Source organism: Camelus bactrianus, chromosome 13 (genome assembly GCF_048773025.1).
Source record: "Camelus bactrianus isolate YW-2024 breed Bactrian camel chromosome 13, ASM4877302v1, whole genome shotgun sequence".
NCBI classification, from domain to species: Eukaryota; Metazoa; Chordata; class Mammalia; order Artiodactyla; family Camelidae; genus Camelus; species Camelus bactrianus.
The window spans coordinates 53,930,029-53,953,990 of NC_133551.1; the positions used below are offsets into that span (position 1 = coordinate 53,930,029).

The 23,962-nt window shown below is 39.6% G+C and overlaps 1 protein-coding gene across 7 annotated transcripts in view; it reads right to left on the reverse strand.

Moving 5' to 3' along the window:
• THRAP3 (thyroid hormone receptor associated protein 3) overlaps positions 1-23,962 on the reverse strand; it is a 65,030-nt gene that overhangs the window by 4,556 nt on the left and 36,512 nt on the right. For all 7 annotated transcript variants that reach the window (XM_045520329.2, XM_045520332.2, XM_010959895.3 and 4 more), the window contains 7 exons: positions 14,235-14,399; positions 9,473-10,378; positions 7,234-7,944; positions 6,159-6,331; positions 5,307-5,418; positions 4,246-4,330; positions 2,042-2,229 (listed from right to left, as the gene is read on the reverse strand). In XM_045520329.2, the coding sequence (XP_045376285.1) occupies positions 2,042-2,229; positions 4,246-4,330; positions 5,307-5,418; positions 6,159-6,331; positions 7,234-7,944; positions 9,473-10,378; positions 14,235-14,371 (2,312 nt within the window). In that variant the 5' untranslated portion in view covers positions 14,372-14,399. The remainder of the gene's footprint in view (positions 1-2,041; positions 2,230-4,245; positions 4,331-5,306; positions 5,419-6,158; positions 6,332-7,233; positions 7,945-9,472; positions 10,379-14,234; positions 14,400-23,962) is intronic.

Consider the following 23,962-nt stretch of genomic DNA (forward strand, 5'->3'; position numbering starts at 1 on the left):
CACAGCATATCTGGTACTGGGAAAGGCTTTATATATTGCCACCTGTTTCCGCTTTATATTAGCTTGCTTTCTTACAAGAACACGTCCTCCATGCAGTCGCTCTAAAGATTTAAAAAAAGGTGCCTAAACACTTTACACTGACATAGCAGGCATGCAGTAAATGGCAATTATGATTATTCAGTATTATTTTCCCCATTTTTTAGCTAAGAAGTTCAGGTGACACAAGAGTTGAGGAGACCTGGATTCAAACCTAGCTCTGACTAATTATATCACTACTCTACAAACCACCTTCCCTGAGCTCAAACAGGTTGTGTCATTAAGCACAGGATCTGGGGAAACTCTTCCCAGTTATTTCCCTTCCTTCCCTTCATCTGGAGGAAATTACAGACTAGGGCAAATTAGACTAACACAAGAAATCACTGTCTATGTACTAGAGGTCTAGGCCAGCCCTGCCACGTGCTGGTAGAGGAGGGTACCAGCTGCCTCTAAGGTGGCAGAAAGGCCAGGCTCCCAGGAGCAGAGGAGGACTTACAGGGAGAAGCCAGCCAGGTGTCAGTAACCTTTCATTACCCTCCTCCATTATGAAAAGCATCTTGCTTCCCTCTCCGGGAACTCCCAAACATCTGAGAAGACCTAAATATTTGAATCCTACTGGCTCTTTCTAGCATTTACTCATAAAAAGGGGAAACTGCAATAGAATTTCTTGTAACTCAAATGTCTGACTCCTAGAAATCAGTGCTACTTCAAGAGATTTTCAAAATTAAGAATCCAAAAGGCCACAGATCTGAGTCCCAACACTGCCTTTTACTAGTTATGTGACCTTGGGCGAGCCATTCTTATGAGAGAGAGTTCTTGTAAACTCAAGGGTGATAAACAATGAGAACAGTGACACACTATCATTTTTCTTCCTGCCCCAATCACAAAATGCTAGGGTTGCAAGAGATTTGTTCAAGGTCACACAGCAAGTCAGAGGTAGAGGCTTATGTCCCAGGGAAAGGAACTGGGTGGGACCAATAATTCTAGCCCAGTCCTGAAATGCTTGAGGGGTTCTGCTCCCTTTCTACCAGTGGCAGCACTGAAGACTACTGTACTCTCATTTCCATTCCCTATTGAGGATGATCAGATCCTTTATCTGTGGGCAGCCCTGAAAGCTGCTAGGGTTGTAATGTGTAAGTAACAGAGCAGAGGGGGAGACAAAGTGGAACAGAAGATCTGAGTCTGGACGTCAGTTGATACTGTGTGATCTTAGACAAATCATTCTGAGCTTACTTCTTTATCTTTCAAAGTGGGCAAAGTGGGTAGCCAGCCTACTGTCTAACTTAACTCAAAGGGCTGTTATCAGAAAATGGATATGGAAGTGCCTGCCAGCTGAAGTTCAGAAACAGCGTAAGTTGTGTTGCTTCTTACAGGAAGGTGTGGGGCTTCAACTCTTGCTACCTTTAATGAGACATGACTGAAAAATCATGGAACATTCAAAAACAGAAACAGAAACAACAAGATTGACATAAATGCTGTCCTATAAGTTCAACAATGCTACCTTTGTTTCAAGAATATTTGGAACACCTCTCTTGGAAGTGTCTGTGAAACTAGTCTGAAAGGCATTTAAGATCAACAGTCTTGTCCTATTTAGTTCCACCCTGTTTCTTTGACCAAACAGTGTTATTATTACCCTAACAACTTTGAGCCATTTCTAAAACATAACCTTCCCGAGAAGATTTGTGATGAGAAAGAGTATGTCAAAGAACATGTCTAAAACAAAAGCAAAAGGAATTCCCACATGATTCTCCACAATGCCCCTATAACCAGATTAACTGTTGATCTCCCAGGAGGCCTTCTCTGGACAAAGATCATGGCCACTTTCATGCAAAAGTTCTGTTTTCAAACCAGGGATCTTACTTGACAGTTAGAAGAAACTGCGTAAGTTGCTATCGTTCCTAACCTCGCGTTCTCTGGCTTGGAGGGTCTGTTCTACAGCCCAGTGGGGGCAGACAAAAGAATCCACTCAGGAGTCTGAATGAGGTAACAGACAGGGCTTACGTACTTCTGCTTCTTTGATCCTTTATGGGTTTTCTCTGTTTTCTCAGCTGACCTTTCCCGTGAGTGGCTTGAGTCTCGGGAATCCACTGATTCTCTTGATTTACCTCGTTTAAGATCTCTCTCCTTATGTTTTTTACGACGTTCAATATCAAGGCGGAGATCAACAGGATCATCTTTGTATTTTCCTTCACTCTGCCAAAGGAGAAATCAAAATTTAGGTTTTTGGGATTCAAGGCTACCAACTCAACCACCCACAAACTGTGGATCTACTCCAGTGGAGTGGTGCAGAGAAAGCCCTGGGAATGTGAGGCACCTCACCGGTGCTTGGGAGGGGTACAGGCTGTTCCACAGATGTCGCTTCTTAAGGATCCCTACAGAGCCCGAATCAGTTCTCTAAAATGATGATGATGATAGTCTTCTGCAAATACCTCCCCCACTACACACATATGTTGATCTTGCTCTGCTTTTTCTTTCCGTGGCCCAGTAATGACTCTGGCTAGCCACATGTTGAGAAGGCCAAAATCAGCTCTGGAGGGTGTTGGTTAGGCTGGCTCGGGCTTAGTCACCACTGAGAGTAGAACCACTATTATCTTTCCCCCACCTACACCGTGGCAGCCACCTGGGCCTATCCTCTACTTGCAATTATCTCTGAGTACTGAGTCCAAAGACAGACAATGGAAGACTTAAGCAGCCTTCCAAAATGTTTAGTTACACTGAGAAATTTCTCAAGAGAGATTATCGAAATAATGGAGAATTCATAAAGTGGCAATACCAGATCAAAGTTTATGAAAGAAAGAGAGGGAGAGAGAAAGAGAGGGAAAGAGGAAAGAAGGAAAGAAAAGAGAAGAAAAAAGAAAATCTTTTTTGCTAACTTCCTAGGAAGTTTAACCTATCAGGGTATGTATACTGCAGACACAGTAGGAGGCCAGCAACAGCAGTGGCAGCGGCCTTTCACCCTAAACTATCATGCCAAGGGCTTTCAACAGCTCTTAGGAAACTCAGTAAAAGCAGAGATACAAGGTGGTTTCAGGGACATTACACACTAAGACTTGTCTCATGGAAGTAAAAGCTCCCTAAAAAGAGGAAGGAAGGAGCAAGTAGTTCATCCTGTATTAACATTTTACTTACACAAACAACTAAGATTTCTGTTGAAGTGAAATTTAACTTTAACTAAACCAGAGTAAGCAGGTTTATCACTTGGTTTGTTTTGAGAGGGCATGGGGCCTCTGTACCCTCCAAAGACAAAAAGAAAAAAAAATAAACAAAAAAACAGCCTCAGCTCCCTTAGTGCACACAGCACTTCTAACGAGCAGACTCTGCAAGGCAGAGAGGACAGGATCTCTTCTGATGCTTCAAAACCTGGTGTTTCACATGGTTAGTGCCAAGCTGGTGGGTACTGGGAGGAAAAGGAAAGGGGGAAGGGAGAGAAGAGAGATTGTGCAAGAATGCCTCTCATCACATTCAACAACAAGACAAATTTGTTTGGAAAACTTGAAAATCAGTATTTTTTAGAAAAGGTTTCAGCAGCATCATAAGAGCCATCTCTAATTTTAAATTTCAACTGTATATGGGAATGATGGTCAATAAATACTAAGATTTTTAAAAACCCAAATCTAGTACTTCATAGTAAAAGACTGTATACAAGCTTTAACCTCTTAACAACAGTGTTTACGTGCACATCATTACAAATGCAGCTGGGCTATCAAAACAATGTTTAGCTTTAAAGTAACAGTAACCGACAGATGATAGATATGGTACAATGTTAGAAAAAAATCTGGACGAGCTGCTTAAAACAGTCTATTAAGTTAAGATATAAATATTTCACTCTCCTCTGACATGCATGTCTTTTTGAAATCATGGTTGGAAATAGCGCATGTATATAGTTGATTTGATAATACTTACAAGCAGAAAAATATCACATAAAGTTTCTTCTCTCATCATGGGCACTTGTTCCAAAACTCCTCTCTTTTTTTTCTCAAGCTCACCTCAATAGACTTTGGGGTCATTTACCATATTCTAACCACTTCACAAAGGTTGTTGATACATTTAATAAAAATTAACCCTTTGTAGTTCATTTTTAGAATTATGCCCATCCTTAAAAGAAAAACACAAACTTAAGTAGAGAGTAATTTAAACAAACACATTTCTGTCAAGTTCATGCCCAACGCACTCATTTTGTTGGAATTACTGATCAAAGCAACAGTTCACCTTGTAGCCAGGTTCCCGGGGACTTTTCATTTCATCATGAGCCAAACCATGTTTTCTGAATGTACTGGGGGAAATGTCTATCCTCCTAAAATTAAGAACAAATTGTTCAACATTCCATAGTGTGAATACAGCACTGGTAGTTCCTAAGTTGAGTAATGGACTTACAGGCATTCCTTTTTATTATGTTTCATAACTTACTTACATATACTTGTATTGTTTGCTTATATACTCATACTGTCCCATAAGAGCACGCACACACAGAAGCCCAACTTCCCAAACTCAGAGGAAATTTCTTATTCCCGCCCAGTACTGTTACAGCCAGGAAGACAAACTCAGCTACAGCCATTCCTATAATCTCAAATTCACATCAAGACTGTCTATGTATATGCCCTGCTACCTTCAAAAAGCAGCTTTCATCTTGGAAATTAAAATGGCCCATTATTCACCCATGAGATGAGGTCTGGGTGAGGAACAACTGCCTGGCATGACACACATCCCAAAAGACCCTAAATCCCAGACTGTTATGCAAACATGGTCCTCCTACCTACTGCAACAGGTTCAAGAGTTGACTGTTAAATAATCAAAGACAAGGCCAACTCTGTTTCTAGATAAAATCACTATTTGCTGAATAGAGTCCCACAACTGAAACCTGCTGGGCTTTTAAACCCTTTGGCATAATCCTACAAGCTCTGCCACCTCCTCCCCGCCCTGCTGCAAATTCTTCCAAAGGAAGAACTGATATATGAAATACACAGGCTGTTTAAAGAAATAACATTTACTCTACCATAGAAAGCTCATAGTGACCTCAGGTTACCATTTGCCAGCTCCCAAGAATACAAAGGTTCATTTATATCAAAAGGGCTGCTTTCCTCAGGCCCCAAGTAAGAAACTTAATGGTCATTAAAGTATGCCTTTTCCACTTACAACTACAAACCACCGAGAGTCTGGAGGGCATTACACTAAATTCTGTTGCTAATGTTCCTAACAAGTGGCAAAACCAAGTTTATTATATGATGAGCAGTCTTCTATGATCACCTCTAGTGTAAAACTGAGGTCCTCACCTGTGTATCTCTGGGCTTTTCTTGTTTTTAGCTGCCTCCTGCTCAGTTCCTCTCTTTAGGTATTTAGTAAAGCGTTCATGCAATGTCATTCCTGAGGACCCAAAGTGATGCTCTGTGGGGAGTCAAAAACAAAACAAGTCAGGTTATCAAAGGTAGAACCAACATTCAACTCCTCTGCACCGACCTGCAGCCACAGAGATACAACTAGTCATCAAATCCATATGACAAACATACTAGGAAGAGGAAGGAAAAATGGCTGGTTCAGACACATTCCACAGTTGAGCACTGGATTTCCACTATAGGACATGGATACAAAGAGAGGAAACTGGAGCTTGCTATCCCTTGAATCAGAGCACCAACTCCTGGCCGGAGTTCCAATTTCAGATGGAACTGTAACTGGCCCAAACCTAGCTTCTACATCACATGCCCCAGCCCGCCCACCTCTATTTGCCTGGGATACGGCAGAAAAATGTGGGGAATAAATCCATACCACAAGATCTACAGAACACCTCCAGAGTCTTCTACCTACTAAACAGGAAAAGACAGAGGTGCTAGAAAAGCTCCTTTCCATACCTCCTTTTTCAAGCATTTTAAATCTTCACATGAAGGACTTAACCTATTCTCGTGATCACAGGTTACCACTAGCATTTCATAATGTTCAGCTCTCTAATTAAAAAATAGAAACACCTCCCTGGAAGAAATTTCCTTCAAACCAGTCCCCAGCTTTAAAGGCTGTATCTATGAGATAAAGGTCCCCAAAGACTCTCTCATTCACCCACTTACCTTTCTGCTTATTAAAGCAGCAGCCAAGCATGTGGAAAGGGGGCCTGAGCAGGCTGGGCCTGGACTCACCTTTAACATGGTGAACAATGGTCACGATGTGCTGGGCAAACAGTTCTGAGGGGCTCCGCTGAGACTGAGCCGACTGTATGTGTTGGAAAATGGATCGAAATTCCTGTTCCTTTTTGTTGCTATGAACTAGATCCCGACAAAGCTTGCGCTCCTGAGCCAGTAAGCCACTGGGTCTGAAAAAGAAACATGGGAAGGCCCAATGTAACAAGATATACAGAAAGTCAGAACATTTACATCCTAAAAATGCAAAGCTTGCTTTAAAAGAGTTTTAAATTTATCCAGAGTTCCTTTTTTTCCTTCCTACCAAAATTCTAAGTAACCCCAATGCACCACAGCTATGAAAAAAGGCACCCAAAACCTATCTCTTCCTTTCCCCCGACTCAGAATCTTTTATAGGAACAAATGGGCAAGAAGCAGCATTAAACCTCAGTCACTTTCCTTTGGAGGGTGTTACACATGACAGATGGGAAGACATTTTAAAAGATCAACTAACTTGGTCAGCCAGGGCCACAGTGAAGTGACAATGAAGCAGGAGTGGCAGACTTCCAACTGGCTGTACAGTTTTTACAGTTTTACACCAGGTGAGAAGCACTCTTTCCTGAAGTGCTCATGCCCCCAGCCCCAACTTTAAAACTGTCATATTATTTGATGGAGGCCTGTACTGACAGACACTGTGACTTAGCTAAGAATGGAGAAATGGATCCTGCATGGATCCACAAGTAAGCACTTGAAAAGAAAACAGGACGGGGGTGGCTGGGTGTGTGTGTGTGGTGTGTGTGGTGTGTGTTGGGGGTGACGAATAGAGGGCAAGAGAGAAGCAGAGGGGATCCGGTACTAAGAAAGCCAGTCACTAAAGACTAAAAAGACACTTCACCACTACTGTGATACTGCCCCCAACACATAATCGCTCAGTGACACACACACACACACATACTTCTCCATTGATAACATTGATAACAGCAGGGGAAGTACAGGAGGGGCCTGTTCTAGTTCCACAATGACTTCAGGGAGAGAGAGGTTAGGAGACAACACTTAAGATACTAACACCTGAGGGTCAAGACAGACTACATCTCACCTTGCAAGGTCCTCATCAAAAGAGTCCATCCGGACATTGACCTGGGCCTCTCGAGTAATGGAAAAGGAGGACTTTCCTGTGGAAAAGTCTCCTTTGGCTCCTAGCTTCTCTCGGCTCTCAGAAGTCTTTCTCGGCGGAGGCGATGAGCTTTTCTCCTGGACTGCTTTGTAAGCAGTCACTCGGAAATTTTTTTCAGGCACAAATCCTCTGTGGCCACTTTCCGTTCTCTTGGGCCCTCGATCCTCCTTTTTGGATCTCTCTGAGAAAGACTCCTCGTCCAACTCCTCTGTTTTTCTCTGCTTTTCTTTCCCTGGAGGTGCGTACACCAGGCCCTCCCATTTGCCTGACTTCTCCTCCTCCTGGTTTTTGTTTGCACCTGCTATGACTTTTGACATAAATTTTGGTTCATCATCAAACTCAGATTCCTTCCTTCCCTTAGCCTTGTCTTTATCTTGATCATCCATCTCCTCCTTATGGAAGTCAGCCATCTTCTTCTCAAAGTCATCTCGGAGCTTATACCTTTTGGGAGACTGGCTCCCCCGAAAAGGCTTCTCAGTATCAGTTTTGGGAGCAAACGGATCAGATTTCATTTTTGTATCACCCAAGCCCGTATCAGAGAAGCTCCCTTTCTCTTTCATTTTCTCTTTATCAGTATTTGTTTGTTTCTGTTCCTTATCTTTTCCATTCTCAGTCTTCTGCTCATCCAGATATCTAGTTACGAAAACACAAGGGAGACACACAAGAGTCTTAAGCAACCTGGTCTAAAACAGAATAGCAACATATGGTCTTAGGTTTTTGATTCTTTAACAAGCATGTCTTCTGGATTCCAGTGTTACCAAAGGAGTTTCTACCTGGTTACTTCCTACTGATTTCTGAAAAATTGCTCTTCACAGATCTATGAACTTGGCATTTAAGAGAAAAATACATGGTCCATGGAGTTGTGTATTACAAAAACAATCAAAAGGAAAATAGCAAAGGGAATTTTTAGGATACTAAAAAACAAAAACCTACTTACCTGTAAGTGGTCTAGGAAAAAAAAAATTAAGGTCTTATCCAACCTTCACTCAGTCACTTAAAATCTGCTTTCAGCAAAGTTAACATAGAATGTTCAACCTTGGACTGTTTTGCTTTTATACACTCACATTTGGAAATATAAGTCTCAAAAGAGACTTCAAATTTGCTTCAAGTCACCTAGAAGATCTAAATATGAAATATACTGCAAACACAAATAAAAACAAAATACATGTTAATTGAGGGGAGAGGGCAAAAATCATCCTACTCATTCTTATGGAAAAGCAGATCTCATGCCTAAGTGTTCTAATTAGATTCGCAATCCTGGCAAGGAACAACATTTGTATTTTAAAGTAGACTTATTGAAGGCTGGAAAGTACAGATTCTGAATGTCTCATTTGTACCATTAATGGAGAAAGTCTAATCAAGTTATAGTTGCATTAATACAGCAAAGAAGAACCAAAGGACAGCAGGGCATCAAAGAACATGCTAACAGGAGAAAAGGAAAAAAAATGGGCGGGGAAACACCTGCTCCTTAAGTCCCTCTTGACAACCTAGTCCCAGTGCAATTTCCCTGTTATATCTCTCTGCCATCCCAATCTATTCAACCACACAAAGATTCAGGTTCCAACTCACCACGTCCCCCAGAGTAGAAAGACAGAAGCACTGTTATGTCCTCTCCTAACATGTAGCCTGGTTGGCTTCTACTGGGACATACACCCACCTTGTGATTTTAAAACAAGGTCTTCCTGGACTAATCTTTGGACTTTCCCATTCTGCCCAGTCTCAACTGGAGGGTGTAAGGGTGCAGCTCTTCACCATGATGGGCTGATGCAGATTGATCACAGTAGATGGTGGGTCCTAGAGGGTCTAACAGCTCCAACAGTCATTCATTTTGGTAAGACTACATTTCTTTGATAGCAGACCCACAAATCTCTACTGTTCTCTGGCTTACGCTGGTAGACTCCAAGGCAAATTTTAAATGTGAAAATATCACTGCAGAGTAGTCTAAAGAAACTTCATGCTGCAATACAAATTCAGGAAGGTAGCAAAGCCAGAGTTAAGCTAAAGGTTTCCTTGGGTGATGCTTTAAAGTTCGTTAAATGAAAAGTTTAGGAAATGGGGAATTACCTTATTACCATTAATGAGAGCTCTAAGGTCACATTACAACTGAACTGCCAGCTGGTAAGATAAAAACACAGCAAGACAGGGGAAACAAGATACTTGCCTCTTTGTATAGGCTGCTCCTCCTGGAGCAGCACCCTCCTCTTTCTGAGATGAGCCATATGTGGAGCCAGTGGATGGTGGACTCTTACCCACGGGGCTCTTTTTGGATGGACTCAAGGACCCCGAGCTGTGGTCGTACTGACCTTGGTGTGTCCCAGCCTGGTACCCAGCACCACTCTGCAGAGTTGAGCCCATCTGGGATGTGCTGGAAAGTGGAGGGCTAGGTTTTGGCACAGGGCTAGGACGGGGTGACCGTCGCCTCACCACCACAGACTGAAGGGGGCTTTTGAGAGCAGGGCTTCGCTCCCGGGGACTCAGCTCGGAAACTGCTGAGGACCGTGATGCAGAACCAGCACTGTATGTGGTGGCATCTGGCCATGGCTTTGAGCTCTCGGAAGCTTTTGTGTCTTGAGAGGTGCCTCCAGAGAACGCCTGCTCCTTGGCCTCATCTCCCTGGTTATCCCCAGCAGCCTGAGACGGCCGGCTATCCTTGGAAGAGGACTTTTTCTCCTTTGCAGACTTGCGCTTAGAAGATTCAACTCGGCTGTGGTTGGAGGAAGAACGAGAGGATGACGAGCGCCTTGACCTATCAGAGGAAGACTTATCGGAGTTTCTAGAATGGCTCCTGGACCTTGGTGAAGGGGACCTTCTCTTTGGGGACCGGGATCGGGAACGGCCGCGACGAGGACTGTATGCTTGACGGTAATTCTGCCAATTCGAGCGGTAGTTTCCATAGCCACCTCGGTTATACTGGCCCCAAGGATAAAAGCCTCTGTTGCGCCCACGGAAATAATAGGGCCTTCTATACCCTCTGTTGTGACCTCGGAAATCCCGATTCTGATATACTCTTGGATGATTTCTCTCTCTGTTATGAGCTGGAGAATATGATCTGGAGCGAGACCTAGAACTGAAAGGGGGATGGAGGAGGGAAGAAATGTTTGAATTTTTTTAAATTTTATTTTATTATTATTTTTTAATGAAGGTACTGGGGATTGAACCCATGACCTCATGCATGCTAAGCATGCACTCTACCACTGAGGTACACCCTCCTTCCAAGATGTTTGAAATTTTGACACAAGCATTTTTATTCAAGAAAAACCCACCAACAAAGAGGTAAATCCCTGCTTTTAAGTATCATTTGTTTTCAAACAAAGGGTACAAATACTTAATCCTACTCTAATGGCCACATTAAGTACAAAAATACAAACAAGAATCACTTTAAGAATGAGACACTGAAATTGCTTCATTAATATTGTAGCACATTCTAAATAGAGATGTATTTCTATAGTGACTGAAAGGATATCAAAACTTTCTTAATGTAGTTCTAAACAAACACCACTTTAATAATAAAGCATGCTAACTGCTTAGTTTCACAGGCTCAGGGGATTTTATAGGTAGGTCCCTAGGCCACTGGAAGGAAGGAAGAACTGCAGGCTGTGGTACCCAGACAGGTAACTATTCAGGTCCTCTGGCCCCTACATTGCTATAACACTCTACTCCCCAACCTATCCACCTCTTTCTGTATGGGCAGGGCTAATTTCTTAGATTTCACTAAGACCTGGGTTTATAAAGAACAGTTACAACAGGGCTAAACCAAAGAACACTTAAAAAGGGACTTAGAGAAGGCATCTGTTCAAAGTTGAAAAGAATTTTAACCAAAATTATATTAGCAAAGTGTGCAATTTTTTTTTTAAACTGTGGATCTGGAAATGGTCTCCCTATTTATATTTAGAAGGTCAAGTTTCTGTGGCTGAACTACAAGACCTTACCAGGTGCCACAAGAGGGCACCATCTGACCATAAGACATCCAAGCATACAATAGGGTAGCAAAGACAAACTACAAAAAAAACCCCACACTTACACATCATTCAGGTCAATCTAAAGCCTAGGGTTGTATTCTTCATTTAACAATACAGAACTCTAATTTAGCAAAGGTACATTTCCACAACTTTGGAGATTCGACAGTAACCTAACTGTAAAAATTACATGTTCACAAATGCCAGGCTTGTCAATGACAGGGACCTCTGTTTCCATTAAAAAGCCAAAAACTGTGTGTTGGTATAAAAATCCACTGGCATTCTTCAATACCACCTGACCTGTTAACTATGATATAGAGCATTAACATTAATCACTACTCCTAAGTAGTCAGCTAGGAATATGTACAAGTACTAGAAAACTCCAAAAGTATTTCTTTTATATATAGAATAAAAACCCTTCTCATACCAGACCTGACTGGAAAGAGATGCCCACCTGTTAGTTTTATAAATAACTCCATTTAGCAGAAATGACAGGTTTTAACAACTAAATAAAATGTTATTTAAAAAAAAAACTTAATCTAAAGAAGATAAAGTGGGACTGGTCTTCCACTCCATACGACCCACGGTGCTCGGTTCTTTATATACCCCAAGAACAACAGGAACTGGCAAAGATGCATCATACTGCTGGCTGTTAATGGTTGCTTTAAGTACAATTAAAAAAACCTTACCTTTTATACTTTTCATTTGAAAACAGTAACAATATAAGAAAAGAAGGAGAGGCAGATGCAGGCTATAAAACTGAGTATGACCCAATTAAATGGCTATACTTGAGAGAGGTGATGCACCACCAGCACTAAGGAGGGTTTAATTCATGTTCCCATCCTCAGAGGCTACTGCTGCTTCTGTCACCAATTACTAGTGAGGGCCCTGCGGCATACTGCATCCAAAACCCGCAGTCACTGCACAGATGCAGGAACATGAGTCTCTGCAGATTGCAAATGAAGTTATTTATGAGAAGTCACTTAAAAGGATACAGTCTGCGAAATACAAGGAAACAATCAATGTTCTCCAGTTCTGTAGAACTCAGCAGTTAAGTTAATTTAAATGTATGGTTTCTCAGACTCTCTGGATAGTATACTTTCCTTGTAGGAGAAGGAAAACAAAAGAAAAAAATCATGAAACAGATAAGCCAGAAATAAAAACTAAATATCCAGTGGCAAATTTATCTGTTTCTAAAAGAGAAGTCAGACCAGAATCAAGTATAAAAACATGTTTTCTAGTGGAGATTATCCTCCAAAATAACAACCTTCTAGGTATAGGAAAGACAGTACATAAAGTGGCTCTAAACCGACCCCAGCACATATTGCCTGCCTAAGACGTTTGCCCCTCATTTGCCAAGTTGATGACCATGCCCAATGATTTGTAGAACATAGGAGAAGCGATCTGTCCACAACTCTAGTTATTACAAATACTTGAGTTGGTTAATATTTTTCAATCTGGTTTATGTCAGTTCAATTTTCTCTCTGTTTCGATTGTACAGCCTCTTGTTTTGAACCAATTTAATTTCCATTTGCTAGATTAAGTTTTAAAAGGTTATCTTTAGAACCCTCTTCTTTTGGGAGGAGATAGGGGTGGAATTTTACTTACAAAGACTGACACAATTGGGCAACAACTAGACTCTATCTAGCACAGGGCTTGAACAAAGCCTGGTATAAAAATGTGTGCCCAAGAAACATGTGAGAGAAAATGAAGCTAGGACTGGTTACCCTGAAGATGTAATGTTATCTTAAACAAAAAAACCAACTTGTACTTCTTTTGAGGGAGAGACTCAAAGTTTGTAAACTTCCTGTCCTACATTACATGGGAGTCATCAATAGTCATTCACACCTACTTTCTGTTCAATCTCTGCTCTGAAATTAATTTTCAGACAGGCTTCTCCAAGATTCCATTTAAGAATTAACTTGTTTTTGTTGGGGGGTAGAGGGGAATCCTACCAACCATTTGTTTATAAACTCTTAAAAACCATCAACTAGTCCTGAGGTTTATTTTAAATTTCATAATGAATTCATTTAAGGATTCAAGATACTCATCTGAAATAACCAGGAGGGGTTCCAAGTGGCAAAACTGAGAAATTGTGTCCTTGCCTACTGCAACTCTGACAAAAAGAATGAAACTGTGCAGAGTCCCCCTTTGGTATTTAAATACATCAATATTTCTCTAATGCACATACAGAAACTTACATTAACTAAAAGGTTCTTATCTACTCACAAAAGGAAATAAAAGTTAAATGAAAAACTGAACTCACAACACATCAAAAAAGGAAAAGACGTTGAAGGTTTGGTACCCTATTGCAAGACATAACTGAAAAAGGGAAATAATCCAACTAAAGGTGTAGAAACTGAATTAAAGAATATTGACAATAAATTGAAAAGAATTACTTGCATATTTAGTAATGTCTACAATAGTGATTTTCAGGTAGCCTAAGATGTGTTTTTACTTAACAGATGCAGCTTGTTAGTAACTTGCAAATTGGATGTACACAAATGATTCCTGGTAAGTTTATTTTATTGTTATTTATTAAGATTATTTTAGTGGGTTAAGGCTTCTTTTCCTTGCAGTGTTGATCATACTATTAGTCCTCTTAATTTCTCTGCTGATGATGCAAATAAACTTTGGTCCAAGCCTCCAAAATTTACTTCACTGAAAAATAATCAGGTGTAGAAATTTGAAGCAAGCAGCTTAAGTAAAAATTAAATCCCTTTCTTCCAAAGTGGATGAAAAATAGTATGTTCTGGCAGAAGAGAAAAGGAATTAGGCAAACAGCATGGCAGTCAAAATTGATTTGGATTTGTAGCATTTGAAAAGACCTGGAATATTCCTACAGCTAACACTCCACCTCAAACTAACACCCCACCCTCTACTTGACACCCACAGAGTCTAACAAAAGATCTTTAAAGACCCATATTGACAGATCAATGATCTCAATATATAATCACACCTCCTTACCTCAGCCTGCGCTTCCTGGAACGAGAGACAGATCGACTTCGGGACCGAGACTTCGAAAATGAACGAGAACGAGATCTTGACGCAGATCTTGATCGAGAAGAGCGAGATCCAGACTTCGATTTGTTTGTTTTTGACATCTCTGAAGAGACAGTCACTTTTCAATTACTAATGTAAGAAAACAGATTTAAACAAGTAAGTTAGTCCCTTTGCAAACTTCTTTGGACACTTAGAAACAAACAAAAAAAATGAAATGACTGTTTGAAAAAAAAAAAAAACTCTTTGCCCTTTTATCAGGGGGCGGGGGTGGAGGGTGGGGTTCTCAGCAGTACAATTCCAAACACACCAACAGCAGCAAATGGAAAACCTGACCTGTAGCTCTAACTGGGGTACACCATTAAACACTGACAAAAATGAGGGGAGCAATGGATAATCTGGTACACATAGTCTTTTCTCAATAAACAGACAAGTTTTGCAAATTAAGTTAGCTGTTCATCAAAGTACTGATATGACCTGAGACAGGTTTCTCAGTTCTAATACAAGAAACTCTACACAATGATATCCTGGTTATAGAGTACATGGTACCTCTGACCATTTCCCTACTTCCTGGACCCTCAAGCCATGAAGTATATCCTTCATATTTCCAAAGAAAAGATTTAAAATGTAAGAGAATATTCTCAAATATTCTGACACTGCAACAGTATGTACTACATCCTATAAAATACAAGATATTAATCATAAACATAGGGCCACAGTAATTTAAAAAGAGAAGAACCATCATTAGCTTGGACTCAACCTTCTTCCCATGAAAAAACAAAACTGTCTTCTTCCTTTTTTTCAAAGATCACAAAGCTAGTTAACAGCTAAAACAGACCCAAACTCCAGGGCTTATTGTATCACACCTTGCTGCCTGATAGCTTAACAAAAAATTCTTTTAAGTGATGTTGCTACTGGCTTGTGAAGGGAAAATAATAATCAACGAACATTTCACCATCCCCTACCTCTCAGACTTCCTTGTTCTTCAGATCTCAATTCAAGAGCTATCTCCTCCAGGGCCAGGTTTGCCTTGACCACCCAAACAAAAGTAGCCACCCAATCAAAAGTAGCCACCCAGTCATTCTCTAAGGTCTAGTCCAGTATCTTGTTTTCTTCTTCAGAACACTCAACTTAGCACTCGAAACTATCTTCTTTTTTATTTTTCCATCTTAACCCAGGTAGAATGTAAGCTCTCCACCAGCAGAAATCTCTTCTTTCTTATTTACTGCTATATCCTCGATGACCAGAACAGCAAATGCTTAAACAATGTTTTTATTAACTTACCCTCAAGGTGGGTATTATTATACCCCCTTTTATAGATGTGGATACTGAGACATAAAGAAGGTTAACTAACTGGCCGAAGGGCACACAGCTTTAAGTGGCAGGGCTGAGATTTGAATCCAGGTGACCTGGCTCCAAACCAGTGTTCTTAACTACCATTATATACAGCCTTGCCAGAGCAGGTCTGGCACACAGAAGGTACACAGATTTGTGGGATGAATGAATGAATGCAAGTCTCCACTCCTACCGAGTTTAGGATTTAGTAAAGAAGTAAGACAGAAACAGACTGGAAGGTGGTATTTGTTTCTAATTATTATACTCAAGTTTTAGGTTTGAATTTTAATTTTGGAAAGGCAGAGAAGTCCAGGAAGCTGCTATAGTTCCAGTTCATAGGGGAAATAACCATAATCTCAGAGACATAACTTAGAGGACTGAGAAACTGCTAGGAAGCCAGAGACAGAGGGTAACAAGTAAGAGACTGCTAAATGAAGATACTGAAGACCTATAATCTAGATCCTGCCAAAAGGACCAAACTGTTGCACACTCTAGCAAGGTCAAAGACGTTTCAGTTTGGAGCCGACTTTTGGCAGTAGTATCACTGCACAAAGCCAGGGTAGAGGAATAAGTTATTTGGGGATAGGAGGCAGAGATGTAAATAAGCAATTTACAGAAACTGAATATTGAAAATACATTTTGTTTTTCTGGTTGGCCTTCAGCATATTTTGGGATTCTCTGGGCTCATTCTTGCTGAATGCCTTTTTTCTGTTACAAGTCTAGGACTACCTGTCTGCCTAGCAACTACTCTGTCCAATCTTCAATTTTAGCTTGGGCCAGAAATAAAAATCCTTTTAGGTCACTTACACAACAGGTGGAAAATATCAGACTTTTAAAGAAAAAAAAGAACAAGTTAGTTGAAAAGGAGATATTCATTTCAACTCCCAGAAATTGGAAAATTAAGAAGCTGATTTTCATTAAAAAACACAAAAAGTTGTCATCTAATTATAGACGCAGCCAAACAACACTTCTACATACACTATACTAGAATTGACAAGTATACTTAAGAGTCACAATACTGTGACATCACTGCCACTCCTGGGACTTCTTTAATATGAAATGAAATTAATTTTTAAAGTATCACTTCACCGTGAGAATCAAGAAGAGTAACTGTGGATGATACAAAACCACAGCTGGCAATAAATCAGTGAATATCTTAACTCATTCAAGGGGACTCTAGAGAGTGGATAAACAATGGTAAACTAAAGTCGACTTGGTCCTTGCCTTCATGGAGCTTCTAATCTAGAAGTGGAGACAAATAAGCAAGCAAGTAGGAGGGTATAGCTCAGTGGTAGAGTGCATGTTTAACATGTATGACGTCCTGGGTTCAATCCCTAGTACCTCTATTAAAAAAAAAAAGGTGGAAAAAAATAAGCAAGCAAGCATGCAAAAATCTAATTACAAATTCTGGTAGGTACTAAGAAAGCAAAGAGCACATAATGTTGGCAAACTTATGCAGTGTGGTAGTGACTTAATTAGACAGGATGGTTAAGAGGTTGCATTTAAGCTATCACCTGAAGACTATGAAAGAGCAAGTCAGACAAAACGGGAAAAGGTCCAAAAGACCATTAAGTACCTTTTCTCTATATACATACATAGATACAAAACACATACATTTTAGAAGGTAGGGACAATCATAACTAAAGCTATCTGATCAAATTACCAAAATTCATTCAAAACAACTCTCAGTTCTATTATGAAGACCTTTAAACTTCATTGTGATTACACACAGCTTTTCCCATTTCTAACATTTCTTTTGTGTCGATGCTCTAAAAATATAAAGGGAAGTGAGAAAGACAAGTATCACTCTGGAAATCAACTGAGCGCCTTTTACATGTTATGAGTACCTAAACTTTGGTTTCTGTTCAAATTAAAATTTCCTCCAAAGGAAGTTTGTTTCTTCAGCAATGCCGATTCTTCCTGGACATGCTGTTTCATTTAGAATAAAGTAGCCATGGCCCTACACCACCAAAGAATCCAGCTATTGAACAAGTAGTAATCAATACTTACCATCTATTATGTGCTTGGCATGTTAGGAGACAGTAATGTAGAAGTTCCTAAACTCCTACTTAAGGGCCTGGTATGATCCGCATATCTTGAACTTTCCAACATTCTTCAGATGATGGGGTTTCATATTCAACATAATTACCCTGTTTGCCACTGAATCAATTCGTTTGTCCGCCTTCACTGGGATACTCAGAACTAAATGTAATTCTCCAAATTTGGCCTAACATAAAGCTTATTTAGACACTATTAACGCATCCTAAGATTTCTGTTTCTGGCAGCCACACCACGTGTTGATTCAGGGTGAGATTAGTCACGAGGCCCTCAAAAGTCCTTTTTCATAAAACCTTCAGCTCAAGATGTCCTCCTCCTCCATCTTGTATTTATAACTACTGCTGTTTTATCCCCCTCACCCTTTTATTTAAAACCCAAGGGTAGAATTTCAAACAGCCTTTCGAAATCATTTCAGGTACAATTCTGTCACTTGAAGCAAGGGTTTATTTTCAAACTTGTGCAGAGCCACTGAGAGGAGTTTCCAGACCCATTACCCTTTTCAAAGCCTTAGCCTTCTCCACCAAACCACTTCTCTAATTACCAAGCAGATCAATGGCCCATGGAAGAACACAGCTCTTGGAAGAACAGATTCACTTTACTTAAAACAAAGGTCTTAAGATATATAATTACATGGTTTTTATACCATTAAAAATACAGACCTCATTTTTTAACTCCAAGAAAAAAGAATAATATTGGTAACGAGGGCCAAAGCGAGCTTCTTGAAATTAAAGACTCTAAAAGAAAGGAAAGAATTAAATTACTCCTTTCCCCTTCTCACTCCGGACTGTTAAGTTTCTTCTTAGTGTCCCTAGTCAGTATGCCAGCCTTGTGTTCGGCACATGGTAGATGTCTGCTGAATTCACCAGAAGGAACATTTTAGGGGTATTAAATACTGTTTGTCCCACATTTGGAACCCTGTGGGGACAGGTTATATCTGGCAGAAGACTGGGTTCCTAAAACTAAGTCGCACCAAATACAGCCTCTCACTAGGCTGCCCTGGGGTTTCACCCTTGGCAGCCCTAATTGGTCAAGCTACATATAAATCATGCAGCTATCCTTCAATCCATAAATACTAGGCTCATACTCAAAAAGATCTTCTCAGAAAAGACTTAACTGTTTATCCTCTTTGAAAGAGGATTTACTACTAATCAAGTAAATAAATGTAAGGCAAGTATACTATAACCCAAAAACAAAACAGAAGGACAGACCAACAGCCTTCCTAATATGTAAAACCAGTTCAAAACTAAGTCCTTTAAAATTCTCTGAACCCATGTCAGGGCACAGAAATTCAACTGGGCCAGGGAACTAATAATGCCTGTGGTGAACAGTCTGATCTCTGGATATCTATACCAAACTGTTTTGAATGACTCCACTGCTGTAATTTAATGTCTGTACAGGGCTTTGCTGGGCAAACCACTTTTTTTCCTTTTCTCATTTCCATTAGTATCAAACTATCTCACAGGATATTCAATTTATTCAGGAATCTCATGTACCTTAAAGAGCATATTCACAGCTTTCCTTATGAGTTTAAATTCTCACTTCAATGTCAACATTACAACCAATTTAATACCAAAGTACTAGATATTCTGATAAACATCAACCTCTTTTTCTCCCACCAGCTGCTTCCCTTGCAGCAATGAAGCATATAGAATTGCCTTTATCTTATTTTCTTATGTTATCAGATTTTATAAACATCATGAAACTTTCATTACTAATTCTGACTACAAGGACTAATGAATTCAAAGAAGCAGATGTGTTACAAAAAAAAAAGACATTTATTTTAATCTGTTTAATTTGGGTTAGAGGACCCAAATAAGATCTAAGCCTACAGAATTTCAGGACAGGATCAATAAACAGTACCCTCTTAAAGAAAACAATGGGTAAGAACAATTGCCTATGGAACTTTCCCCATGAAATAACCTTCCGGAAAAAAATGCAAAAATCTCAGCATAAAACTTAGAATCCTTTTAGGTTAAGTCCCTAATTTAAGATGTAAATTCCATAAGGCACACTGACATAGTGAAATGTATAACATCTACGACATGAATTAACAAACACACAAGTTTTAGTAATGAATGAATACTGACGGGGGAAACTGAAGCATGAGAATTTTTTTCTTCTTGTAGTTCAGAGAAAGAGAAGGCTATGATTTAATGACCCACAACAACTATCTAAAGAAAAACATCCACCTAGAAGTAGGTGGGCCACAGAGTTCAAACCTCAAAGTTAACATATAGTCTACAGGCCAATAAAATTTTTTTGCCCTGCTCTGGCTGAGACAGGCTGGGGTTGGGGGTGTGACATTTGTATCTAGCAATACAAAAGGTTTTCAGGATATTTGTGTTAACAATGGGTAAAAGAATTTTACATTGGGACTATTCTGAAAGACCAGGACTCATCATTTCCTCAACTACCTTGACTTAATGGACTTACTATTTAAGAATGCCTAGCTCCTCTTGTTCTATATTTAGAATATGTTCATCAAATACCCTTCTAACTTGAAGTTTGGTTTCTGCATGAGCCTGTCTACCAGAAAAGACTACTCTAGGCAAATACTGGCTTTCCTAATAGATATATATCCAGTGGAAATTGACTCCCTGGCACTTTATTAATAACACCTGCACCAAATAAGGAACTATGAACCTTCAGCATTTTCTCACTTTATACACACAAACCTCATAAAGCACTACGTTCTATACCTGTTTTACAGAAGAGGAAATCAGGATTTATGCAGTTAGGTAACCTGACCCCCAAGGTTCCACTGCTATTAATTCAAACATTCATCTTCTCAATATTATGCCAGTGATTCACCGTTACTGTATGGGCTACCCCCATGTAACAACACCCCATCCCTCAGTCTCTTGTGAGTCTGATCAGCTTAAAAAGATCAATCTCTGAAAAAAATTCGGTTTGTAAACCAGCAAAACTAAATGCTCAACGAAAGCAGCCAACACTTCTCTTCCCTCACCCCCATCTTTAACTCATAACGTATGCAAAAAATGGAAACAAGCTCTGCCTGAAACCTCAGAACTTTCAGTGCAAAAAGAAGCCCCCTGCCAAAGACAGCAGGAATGTTTCTGCTGTGGGTGATTTTAGAGCCTAAACTAGGAAAGCTATGGCCAGCTGTAGAGAACAAAGAACTTCATGTAATATGAGACTAATAACAAAAGGATGAACAGAACGACCAAAGATTTAAAAAAAACTGGTCCATGCTTGGAAAGGTATCCCCCAGAGGGGCAGCTCAAACACCAGCTTCTTTCTGGGGGATTTTCTAACTACAGTCTCTGCTTTTCAGCGCAGCTTAACCAGAACAGGGCAGAAAATTACACAGTGAAAAATTAAATAGGCAGTAAGACTGGTTTCCATGTGAAAACTCACTTTGCTACTAAGTGCTGGAAATAACAAAAAGCAAAATCTGCTTTTTCTCTACAAGTGGCAATCACCCCCTGAGCTGCAGCAATCAATTTCTAGAAACCATATTTGAGGAGGACAGCTTTATCTCTAGAGGCTGGGATCACCTGGTTGTTTTGGTAAGCTGACAAACAATAGTTCTGTAAATATGTCAGGTGCTTAACAACAACAAAAAAAAAGCCTTGATAAAGTTGGAATGCTGCTGCATTTATTTACCTTCGAAACTAGAGCTAACAGTGCTAGGAGATCCCAACTGAAATTACAAATTAAGAAAATGAGTGACTCTGCCACCCCAATCATCATCTATTTCTTTTTTATTTAACTTTTTTTTTTTTGGTTCTGGCTTGCTTTTATTTTATTTTTATTTTTTAAACATTTTTTATTGAGTTATAGTCATTTTACAATGTTGTGTCAAATTCCAGTGTAGAGCACAATTTTTCAGTTATACATGAACATATATTCATTGTCACATTTTTTTTCTCTGTGAGCTACCGCAAGATCTTGTATATATTTCCCTGTGCTATACAGTATAATCTTGTTTATTTATTCTACGTATGCCTGTCAGTATCTACAAATTTTGAACTCCCAGTCTGTCCCTTCCCACCCCATCTACTTCTTTTTTAAAAAGCAACCTTGAGATACAGTTCACATACCGTACAATTCACCCATTTAAAGCATATAAATTCAGTGGTTTCTACTATATTCAGAGTTGTGCAACCATCACAATTTTAGAGCATTTTCATCACTCCAAAGACACCCCCAAAACAAGAAAATCCATGCCCATTAGGAATCACTCCCCATTTTCCCCTATCCTCCGCCCCACCCCAATCCTAGACAACCACTTACCCACTTCCTCTACGGATTTGCCTATGCTGGATACTTCATATAAATGGAAGCATACAATAAGCCAGGTTTTGTGTCTGGCTTCTTTCACTTAACATAGTGTTTTCAAGGTTCACCCACGGTGTAGCATTTTCTCAGGTTCTTTCTCTCTCTCTTCTCTTTCTGGGACCCCTAGAATAGTCTTTTCAACAAATGGTACTAGGACATCTGGATATCCCCATACCAAAGAATGAAGCTCAACTCTTACCTCCCACCATAACACAAAAATTAGATCTGAATGGATCACAGACCTAAATGTAAGGGTTAAAACTGTAAAATCCCTAGAAGAAAACCTGGGAGTGAATCTTTGTGACCTTGGGTAGAGCCTTAGACGTGACACCAAAAGCACAAGGAACAAAAGAAAAAATAAGGTAAATTGGACTGCATTAAAAAACAAACCAAATCCCTTATTCTTCAAAGGCCAGCATCAAGAAAATGAAAGGACAGCCTATAAAATGGGAGAAACTTTTTACAAAGTATATATCTAATAAGGGACCTGTATCCATATTTTATAAAGAAGTCTTAAACAACTCAATAAGAGACAAATAATTAAACTTATAAATGGACAAATGATCTGAATAGATACACAAATAGCCAGTAAGTATATGAAAAGATGCTCAACAACATTAATCATTAGGGAAATACAAATCAAAATCATAATGAGTTACCACTTTTTACACTAACTTAGGATGGCTATACTATAAAAAAGACAGACAATAGTTAAGTGTTGGAGATGTAGTGAAATTGGAACCCTCATACCCTGCTGGTGGGAATGTAAAATAATGTAACTGCTTTGGAATATAGTCTGGTGGTATCTCACAAAATTAATCATAGAGTTACCATGTGACTGAGCAGTACCATTTCTAGGTATGTACCCAAGAGAAGTAAGACTATCTCCACACAAAAACGTGTACACAACTGTTTATAGCAACACTATGCACAGCAGCCAAAAGGTGGAAACAACCCTTATGTCCATCAACTAATTAATGAATAAATAAAATGAAATATATCCATACAATAGATATATATTGTTGTTTATCTCCTTCCACCTTAAAGTATGATGATACCCGTAGGTTTTTCAGATGTCTATTATAAGACTGAGGAAGTTTCCTTCCATTCCCAGTTTGTTGAATATTTTTGTTATAAAAGTGTGTCAGATTCTTTTTCCAAGTGTTTTTACTATATCTATTAAGATGATTAAGTGGCTTTGGTCCTTTCTTCTACTGTATTAATTGAGTTTCAACTGCTATACCTAACACTTGCTTTTAAAATAGTTTTAAAATTAGTCTCCCCTGTTTATGGATCTCTAACATAACCTTAATAGAATGGGAAAAGTCCCACAGAAGGCCTGTATTCCCTGTCCTCTGCCCACGGAAGCCTGTATTCCCTGTCCTTTGCCCAGCCCCTAAGACTGTTGCCTCTGCTCTGCCAAGACAGCACACTTTTCCAGATCAAACAGCACTACATTTAATAACTGTTAGATAACACAAGACTGCTAACCAAGTAAGTTTAACAATTCAGGATACCAAACCCAGGAGGTTACAAAATTAACTGGTCAGAGATCAGTTCTGATTTGTTCTCCATTTTATGCACAGTGCTTAACCATGTAGTGGACATTTGGTATTTGCTAAATGAACAGGCTCTTTCAAACTCCCTCTTCATTCTCCATTCACTACATCACACAAGCAGGAATAATAAAAGATCAGTCCATCAAGTATTAACAACACAGTCCAAGAACAAAATTAAGTATATATCACAATCCTAATCACTATGGCTGACTGAACCAGAAGTTGAGCTCACTCTTATCCCTTCTCTATCTTGCTCAAAGGGCATAGAAGGCCAAACTGATGTCAATGTTAGGGAGATACACTTTATTTAGCAGTGCCAGGTTAGAGTGATTCTCCAATAGCCAGCAAGTCCAGTCAAGACAACCCTGCTCTCAACAGTCACTAAAAGCAAGAGGTAGAAAATTCTTGGTGAACAAGACACAAAATGACTGAAAAAAAAAA